We start from the raw sequence: 9,856 nt of genomic DNA on the forward strand, positions 1-9,856 counted from the left end.
GGGGGCAGAACTAGGGTGAGAAAGCAACTGTGAGCACAAAACCCATTTGCTCCCCCACACCCTCATTCCTCTCCAGTCCTTTGGGATGATTTACTTCGGGGAAGTATTTATTTCTGACTTTTTACAATATCAAGAATTTGGTAATTTTTCACTGCACCAACAGCTTTTATTAAGCAATTCACAGAGTGAAGATCAACTTTCCACGTTGAAAGTGGTTTATAACTTATGCAGAAAAATATAGATAAGATAATCTCTTAATTTCTGAAACATATTTCCTAGTTCATTTTCCCCAGCATGTGATAGTTACTGGTTAAAGGTAACACACAATAAACTCTGCTCTGCATTACAAGAACCAATAACACTTTGTGTACAAAAACTGTTGTTTTTTTAAAACCCAATATTGATGGCTTCTAATGACCAATTTTTTTAAATGACTCCTCCCTGTAGTTCTTCAACTTCATGCAGGATTTCTCTGGGAAGAAAGTGAGTTCCCTGACTGGTTATCAGAAGTACCGCACTCAACGTTTCACCGATGACCACCAGCCATGCCTCAACCTTGTAAACCTTGCCAAATGCCCCATCACCGAGCTCACCAACGATGTCCCACATCTCCTCAGGGTTCACATCTTTCTTCACATGCTCAAACTGCTTTTTCTTCTTTGAAGAGTGTTTGAGGCCCCAGCACTGATCCTGTGACACCCAGTAGTTACTGCCTGACAATTTAACCTGTTTTCTGTTACAGCCAACATATCACCCCAACTCCCACTTTTACCTTGTACACCAAACCTTATCAAATGCCTTCTAGAAATCCAAATACATTACATCCACTAGTCCCCCTTTATCTACCTGCTCATCACATCCTCAAAGAACATGCCACAGTTTACCAAACACACAAGGTCAGAAGTGGGGATGTTCACCGACCACTGCACAATGTTCACATCTCCTCAGCCTGTGCCTGCACGCAGCCAGACCTGGGCAATATTCATGCATGGGCTGAGAACTGGCAAGTCACATGCTTATCATAGAAGTGCCACAGTTAATATTTCTGGTCAAAGACCCTGCATTGTGACCAGTTCTGACTAACAGGTTTCAGGCTGAAACATTAACTGTCTTTTCCCTCCACAGACATTGCTCACCCTGCCGAGTGTTTCCAGCATTTTCTGATTTTAGATCAGATTTCTAGCATCCTGGGGAGACCGGCACAGGGGCAGTGACAACTGCTGTGTTACAAGTGCAGGTAGAGGCAGCGTGTTCTGTAGTGAGTCACATCACTCAGGCAGAAGAACAAGGCTGGAGCGTGACAGAACACACTACCACTCGCATGGCCCAGCACAGCTCCATTCCATGGCGCCCAGTCACCCTGACCCCTCCCTCCCTCCTCCCGCAGCACCGTGACCGTCTACAGAGTGCACAGCACCTCCTGGGCTAATCCCCCAGTCTCGCCACTTCTCTGCGGCAACAGGTGCGGGTAAACAGTTCCCCAAGCCTCACACCTTCCTCCCCTGGGGGTAGATCCCGGTGGGACCCTCTCCCTCCCCGACTCTCAGCAGGCCGGTGTGTCGGCGACCATCACATTCCCGAAGCGATCTGTCCAAGGGCTGAGATGTGCCGGGATAGCTTCTCCCTCACCTCGTACCCGTGTACCGCCCATCCTATCGCCGGCTCCCCCTCCCGGGACACTCGGAATCCGAGCATCGGCTCCTAGTGGCAGATTCACTGAGCGGGGAAATGGGACTGGGGTCCGGCCAAACAAACCCCGCGGGGTGTGAGGTCCCAGGGCACAGCGGTCAGAGGGCGAGAGGGACGGAGAGGGGCAGTGGGTCAGGGAAGACCGGAGTGGACCGCTCCGGCCCCACTCGGTGTCCGGCGAGTGTCCCGGGCGCTGCGCCCGCGGATCCTGTGGCTCCGAACCCCCCTCCCCGCACTCGGGACCCCCGAGCCGATCAGCTGCCCCGGGGTCCGGGAGCTGAGCGGACTCAGTCGGTCCGGACGTCCCGTCCCCGCCTTCTACCTTCCCGTGTCGCGGGCATCCTGCCCTCCGGTACGGAGTCCCGGCTCCCACAGCTCGGGTTGTCCGGACGCTGCGGCAGAGGTAGTGGGAGCCCTGGTTATATAGCGGCGGCGTTGCCGCTACTGTGCGGGTCTGTCCGGGAGGCGGGCAGGAGGCGGTGCAGTTGATTTGGGGAGGTTTCTGTGGGACCTGCCTCGGCGCAGCAAAGGAACTTTCGCGCTGCCGAGAGCGATCCAAAGGTAACCAGAGAGAGGGGTCACCCCACGGGATAGTACAGGGTACTGTGACGAATGGCCTCACCCCTACAACGGCGGATCACGGAGCAAACTTTTGAAACAACACCGGGAATGCTGGAAACATTCAGCAGGTCGGGCAGCGTCTGTGGGAGCAGAAACAGTCAATGTTTCAGGTTGAAGACCCGTTACTACTGCATAGGCGCTGCCTGACCTGCCCAGTGTGGCCAACGTTTCTGTTTTTATTTCGGACTTCCAGCATTTGCAGACTTTTGAGTTTTTGTTTAAGAGAGTTTGGAAATGTTCGAGAACTTCCTTCACCAGGAGGCCTCTGACCCAAAGTGAAAGGAGGTGTTGTTGGACCGGTCTGGGAAATGAGGAGGGCCCAGTTGGGAACACTCGGGCAATAGTGATCACAGTACGGTAGCCTGGGATAGGGAATTGGAATTGGTTTATTATTGTCACATGTACCGAGGTACAGTGAAAAACTTGTCTTGTATACTGTTCATACAGAGCAACTCATTACACAGTGCATGGAGGTAGTACAGGGTAAAACAATACAGAATGCAGAATAAAGTGTCACAGCCACAGAGAGAGTGCAGTGCAGGCAGACAATAAGGTGCAAGGTCATAACGAGGTAGATTGTGAGGTCAAGAGTCCATCTTATCATACTAAGGAACCATTCAATAGTCTCATAACAGCAGGGTAGAAGCTATCCTTGCGCCTGGAGGGATGTGCTTTCAGGCTTTTATATCTTCTGCCTGATTGGGGGGGGGGGGAGAAGAGAGAATGTCTGGGGTGGGTGGGGTCTTTCATTATTCTTGCTGTCTTACTGAGGCAGCGAGAAGTGTAGACAGAATACATGGAGGAGAGGCTGGTTTCCATGACGTACTGAGCTGTGTCCACAAATCTTTGCAGTTTCTTGCGGTCCCAGGCAGAGGAGTTGCCGTGATGCATCCAGACAGAATGCTTTCTGTGGTGCATCGATAAAAATCGGTGAGAGTCAAAGGGGACGTGCCAAACTTTTTTAGCCTCCTGAGGAAGTAAAGGTGCTGGTGAGCTTTCTTGGCCGTGCTGTCCACATGGTTGGACCAGGAGAAACTATTGGTGATGTTCCCTCCTAGGAACTTGAAGCTCTCAACCCTCTTGACCTCAACATTGTTGGTGTAGAAAGGAGCATGTGCACTGCCCCCTTCCAAAGCCAATGTCACTAAGCTCTATCTCCTTCCTGTACTCCGACTCATTGTTATTTGAGATACAGCCCGCCATGGTGGTATCAGCTGCAAACTTGGAGAGCAGAATCTGGCCACACAGTCATGAGTGTAGACTAGGGGGCTGAGGACGCAGCTTTATGGGGCATCAGTGTTGAGAATAATCATGTGGAGGCATTGTAATGAAGGGGCCTGGGAGAACACTAAAGTACAATATCTTCGCTGGAGGGGGAATGGCTTTAATGGAATGAGAAAAAAGTCTTGTTAGAATAAAGTTTGCTGTAACTAGATAATCATTCTCCCCATAACCCTCGGCTACCCTACAGAGTAAACATCTGCTTATTTCTGTTTGGACCTGTGCACTGACTCTGCCTCCATAGCTCCCTGGGGAAGTGAATGCCAAACATCCACCATCCTCTGAGAGCAGAAATTCCTCCTCCTCTCTGCATTCAGTGGGTCACCCACTTATTCCAAACTACTCCCTTAATTACCGCACTCAGGGAAACGTATCAACATCGGCCCATTTGTATGTTTCAATAAGATCACATCTGCTCCTCCAACCCCATAAAGGTCCAACCTGCTCATCCTGTCCTCATGAACAGCCCCAGAGGTCACAGTGAACCTTCTGTAACAGTGAACCCTGTGAGTATATCCCACCTTAAATCTGTAGGTGGTGTTCTGGCTGCTGACTCACCAGTGCCCTGTAAAGTTGGAGCAAGACCCATCCCTGAGCAACAAGAGTCAACATCCCATTTCTGCTGTACCTGAGCACCAACTTCCCGTGTTTTGTGTTTGACCCCCGACCTCTGTCTCCCTCCACATGAATAACTTCATACTTCCTCAAATTCTTGCCCACTCATGTGACCTCATCCCTTTGCAGGGTATCTGTGTTCTTGACAACTTGCTCATCCACCAAACATGGCCATGGTACTGTCGGCTGTACTTATTGAGGTCCCAGTGAGGTAAAGAGGGACATGGAAAGGAAAATAAGATGATCAAATGGAGCATGAGTGGCAACTAACATAAAGGGAACATTTAACATCCGACACTGGTGTGTAGATGCAGTCACGACTCAGTGGAAGGAGGATGCAGGGTAAGCTAACATTGACTTGGTGGAAGGAGACATAGTGGAGGGTTGTTTTACAGATTGGAGGCCTGTGACCAGTGGTGTGCTGCAGGGATCCGTGCTGGGCCTCTGTTATTTGTCATACATAGAACATAGAACATTACAGCACAGTACAGGCCCTTCGGCCCACAATGTTGTGCTGACATTTTATCCTGCTATAAGATCTATCTAACCCTTCCTTCCCACATAGCCCCCTATTTCTCTATCATTCATGTGTCTATCTAAGAGTCTCTTAAATGTCCCTAATGTATCTGCCCCACAACCTCTGCCGGCAGTGTGTTCCACACACCCACCACTCTCTGTGATAAGAACTTACCCCTGACATCCACCTTATACCTTCCTCCGATCACCTTAAAATTATGTCCCCTCGTGTTAGCCATTGTCGCCCTGGGAAAAAGTCTCTGACTGTCCACTCGATCTATGCCTCTTATCATCTGGTACGCCTATACTGTATATATTGATGATTTGAATGAGAATGGCATGATTAGTAAGTTTGCAGATGACACCAAAACTGGTGGTGAGGTGGACAGTGAAGAAGGTGTCAAAGGTTACAGCAGCTGGGACAGTGGGCACGGGAATGGCAAATGGGATTTAACTCAGGTTAGTACAAAGTGATGGATTGTGGGAAGTTTAACCAGGGCAGGACTTGCACAGTGAACAGCTTGCACATGGAGTGCTGTAGAACAGAGAGACCAAGGGGTACACGTGCATAGTTCCCTGAAAGTGGCGACACAGGTAGACAGGGTGGTGAAGAAGGTGTATGGCACACTGGCCTTCATTTTCTGTGGCATAGAGTACAAGAGTTAGGACGTCAGGTTACAGTTGTACAAGACATTGGTGAGACCACACTTGGAGTATTGTGTGCAGTTCTGGTCGCCACACTATAGGACGGATGTGATTAAGCTATGAAAATATTCTCAAGGATGTCACCAGGACTGGAGGGTTTAAGTTATAAGGAGAGATTGGGCAGGCTGGGGCTTTATTCTCTGGAGTGAAGGAAACTGAGGGGTGACATAGTAGAGTTTTATAAAATGCTGAGGGGCATAGATAGGGTGCGCGCACACAGTCTCTTTCCCAGGGAAAGGAAGATCTACAACCAGGGCCTTGGTTTAAGGTGAGAGGGGAAAAGTTTAAAGGACACCTGAAAGGCAACTTTTTCACCCAGAGGGTGGTGGGTGTGTGGAATGAGCTGCCAGAGGAGGTGGTAGAGGTGCGTACACTTACAATGTTTTAAAGACATTTGGACAGGTACATGGATGGGAAAGGTTTTGAGGGATATGGGCCAACTGTAGGCAAATGTGACTAGTTCAGTTAGACAACTTGGTTGGCATGGACGAATTGGGCTGAAGGGCCTGTCCTGTGCTGTCCAGCTTGATGGCACTACAAATGTGTAATGAGCAGAGTGAAAATGACTAAGATGGAGATGCTAGAAAGTTTGGCTACGCTAAAGGGAAACAGGTCACCTATGTGAGTCTGCATTTGCTACATTGGCCTCATCAGCCCCCTCAGAACCTGACGAGTGGATGGGCTTAGAGGTGAGGACAATGTGGGAGCTGCAGATTCTGGCACAGATGGGGCAGGAGATGGCTGACATGTGCTCCATCTGCCCTGTGTACAGGGCCTCTGTGTGTTCTCAATCCCATCCGTAATCCTCCTCCCCTACTTTGAGCGGATGTGGGTCAGTGATTCCCAGCAGTCAGTAGGAATGGTGTATTTTTCAAGGAGGCTGCCCGGTGCTGATGAAGTTGGTTCTTGGAACAAAGAAAGTAGGGCTGGAACACTAAATGAAGAGACAAAAAGTACAACAAGGGGTTGAAATATATGAAGCAACATGTCACTGAAGCTAGAGACCCCATGGCAGAGTACTGGACAACTAACGCTGGGGTCCAACTCAAGCTCAGTCTGTGAGTCAGTAAACAAGGGATGATAAAGGATGGGAGTTGAGCTGAATCAGTGGAAATGGGTGGTTGATGGTTGCCACCAAAGACCGTTTCTGTGCTCTGTCAGTCAATAAGGAACAAACTTAGTCTGTAAAAGAAGAAACACAGCTACTCATGAATAAAAAATAAAATGAGTCTTTGAAATGACCAGGATAAGGTGGCTCAACAGACAGTTAGTTGGCATGTAAGGTCAAAGAGAACGTGTAAGGTCTGGGGCCGAGGGAGAGGAACCTGGAGAATCAGAACCTGCAGTCAACAGGACGCAGCAGGAGGGAGAGTCGGCCGGCAACCACTCCAGGGCGAGCCTCCGAGGTTCTGAGGGATGGACTATCGTCTTCAAGTGCTGCCGCTTTATTCTGGATGCAACTCACTTAATAAACCTGTGGTGCTGATAACCAGTGTACCTTCAGTGTGCTGTCATCACAAACAAGTCTCATGAGTTCAGTTAAATTAAATTTTGAAAGGAAAACAGAATTGTCAGATCCTGCAGCTGACCCTGATGGTAAATGGAGTGAGTAAGGGTTGCACTGACCCTCCAGTCCTCCTCCAATACAACAGGGGTGTCAGACTAGAAAATGACAAATTAACATCCTTATACAAAAAAGGATGCAAAGTCAAGCTGGTAACTGAAATGGGCAGATGCCAAAAACACTTTGTGGTGGGCAGGAGAGACTGCAGGCAAACACTGAGGCCGCAGACAATGGGCAGGCAAGTGCAGGTTTAATAGGGAGATGTGTGTGCTGGGGGACTTTGGCAGAATAAATGAAAGGGGAGGGACAGTGCTGGGTGTAGGGACAGTGTGGGTGTATGGACAGTGTCGGTGTAGGGACATTGTGGGGTGTAGAGACAGTGTGTAGGGACAGTGCTGGGTGTACAGACAGTGTGGGTGTAGGGACAGTGTGTAGGGACAGTGCTGGGTGTAGGGACAGTGTGGGTGTAGGGACAGTGTGTAGGGACAGTGCTGGGTGTACGGACAGTGTGGGTGTACGGACAGTGTCGGTGTAGGGACATTGTGGGGTGTAGAGACAGTGTGTAGGGACAGTGTGGGATGTACAGACAGAGTGTACAGACAGTGTGGGTATGGGGATATTGTGAGGTGGACAGACAGGCAGTGCGGGCTGCATGATGCATTTGTAAAGGGTGTGCAGGAACACGGGGTGGACATGTTCACAAATGTTGGGAGTGACAGAACACCCTGAATCAGTAGTGAGGATGGATCCTGGGGTTCATGGACTCAGATACAGAGCAGGGATAACACTCTGGGCAGGACACAGCTGGAGCATTGAATTCCATCCTGATCACCACACATGAGGAAGGATGTGGGTCCCAGAGAGGGAGGAGAAAAATATTCCAAGAATATTCCCAAGAATGATGGAATTCAGCCTGGAGAAGCTGGGGTTTTTCCTGTCAGTGAGAAGAAGGTTGAGAGGAGGTTTGGAGGAGGCAGACAAGAGCAGGTCTGCAGAGGCCGGGCAGAGAGAAGCAGTTCCCTGTTGGTGCAGGTTCAGGACTAAGTACAGACGATAGACTTCAGGCAAAAGGTACAAGGAGGATGTGAGGGAGGAGTTCACACACAGAGAGTGGTGCTAATCTGGAACTCACTGCCCGCAGCAAGGGGTGGGAACAGAGAACCAGGGCTTTCAAGGGAAGAGAGATTTTCATGGCTGACAGACAGGAAAAGCTGGGGCTGATCTCTACAGAACAGAGGAAGTTCTGAGTGGGTCTGATGGAAATATTTAAATCATGAAGAATATATAGATAGAAACTATTTCCATTGGTTGAAAGATCAAAAACCAATGGACCGAATAAAAGTGATTGGCAAAATAACAGGAGCCAACTGAGGACAAAGGCTGATCGCCCGGGGAGTACTCAGGTCCTCGAGTATGCTGCAGGCAGAGTCAACCGTTCGAATGGGAGCTGGCTAAGTCTCTGAAACGAGAGAATTTGCAGGGGTAGGTGCACAGGTGAGGCTGTGGGACTGAATGGATTGTTCCTCAGGACAGCTGGGATTGACCCTAAGTGCTGAAAAACCTCCCTCTGTGGACCACCACTAACAGCCTCCCTCTATGGACCACCACTAACAACCTCCTTCTGTGGACCACCGCTAATAACCTCCTTCTGTGGACCACCACTAACAACCTCCCTCTGTGGACCACCACAAACAACCTCCCTCTGTGGACCACCACTAACAACCTCCTCCTGTGGACCACCACTTCAGGCATTCTGCCATTCATAGAGTCACAGAGTCATACAGCACAGAAACAGGCCCTTTGGCCTAACTGGTCCATGTTGACCAAGATGTCCCATTTGCCCACGTGTAGCCCATATCCCTCTAAACCTTTTCTATCCATGAACCTGTCCAAACATCTTTTATTGATTATCTGTTCATTAGGAAGGCAAGTGTCACATTGGCATACATTACAAGGGAGCTGGAGAACAAATATGAGGAAGACTGCTCAAGGCCTTGGTAAGAACGTCCCTGAAATACCAGAGACTGTTCCTTGGAATGAGATAGCTGCTTGAAGGAGACTGGAAATATTCAAAGATGAGACTGATAGATAGGAAGGGAAGTGGAGGTGAGACAACTTTTTACGTTATGTTTTTAAGTCAAGCTTGTGAAAGAGTGACAGCCTGGATTAAACAGGGTGCTTACACTGATAAAAATGAACATCAAAACATCAAAAAAATCAGGAGGTTAGAGTGGGAGTGGGAGGGGGAATTAGTTACAGGCAGCAAGAAACTGAGGGGCTCTCCTGTGGACTGAACACGGGTGCTCTGTAAAGTGGTTACCTAATCTGTGTTTGGCTTCTCCAGTGTAGAGGAGGCCGCACTGTAGACACCAAATGCAGCACCCTAGATTGGAAGAAGTGTAAATGAATCACCTGGAGAGGCTGTCTGGGTCCCTGGATGGTGGGAAGGGAAGCGATGAAAGGATCAATGTTGTATTGCCTGCTGTTGTAAGGGTAAGTGTCATAAAGGGGGTGGTTGGTGGGAACAGAAGAGTGCACCAGGGAGTCACGAAGGGAAATAGTCCCTGTGAAATGCTGAAAGGGGAGAGAGGGGAAGATGTGTCTGGTGGTGCAATCTCTTCGAAGGTGATGGAGATTGCAGAGAATGATCTGTTGGATGTGGAGGTTGGTGAGGCGGAAGGTGAGGACCAGGGGAACTCTTTTCCTTGTTCTGTCCCGGAGGAGACGGGTGAGAGCAGAGGTGTAGGAAATGGATGAGATGTGATCAAGGGCTTTGTTAACAATGAGAGAGGGGAAGACAGGTTCAGAAAGAAAGAAAGACACTGTAGGGAAAGTCCCAGCATTAGAGCAGGTACGTTGGAAGGA

The 9,856-nt window shown here is 49.4% G+C and overlaps 1 protein-coding gene across 4 annotated transcripts in view; it reads right to left on the bottom strand.

Moving 5' to 3' along the window:
• Positions 1 to 2,140, bottom strand: part of entpd1 (ectonucleoside triphosphate diphosphohydrolase 1) — a 45,627-nt gene extending 43,487 nt beyond the window's left edge. For 3 of the 4 annotated variants that reach the window (XM_052027267.1, XM_052027268.1, XM_052027266.1), the window contains exon 1: positions 2,012 to 2,126. Coding sequence is in view for 1 of the 4 variants with exons in the window: in XM_052027269.1 (XP_051883229.1) it covers positions 2,012 to 2,030 (19 nt within the window). In the remaining 3 variants the exon portion in view is untranslated. Of the gene's footprint in view, positions 1 to 2,011 lie in introns of all 4 variants that reach the window. The other variant, XM_052027269.1, reaches the window with a different exon arrangement.
• Positions 2,141 to 9,856: the final 7,716 nt, after the last annotated feature.

The sequence above is a fragment of the Pristis pectinata genome, chromosome 12 (genome assembly GCF_009764475.1).
Source record: "Pristis pectinata isolate sPriPec2 chromosome 12, sPriPec2.1.pri, whole genome shotgun sequence".
Classification (NCBI taxonomy): Eukaryota; Metazoa; Chordata; class Chondrichthyes; order Rhinopristiformes; family Pristidae; genus Pristis; species Pristis pectinata.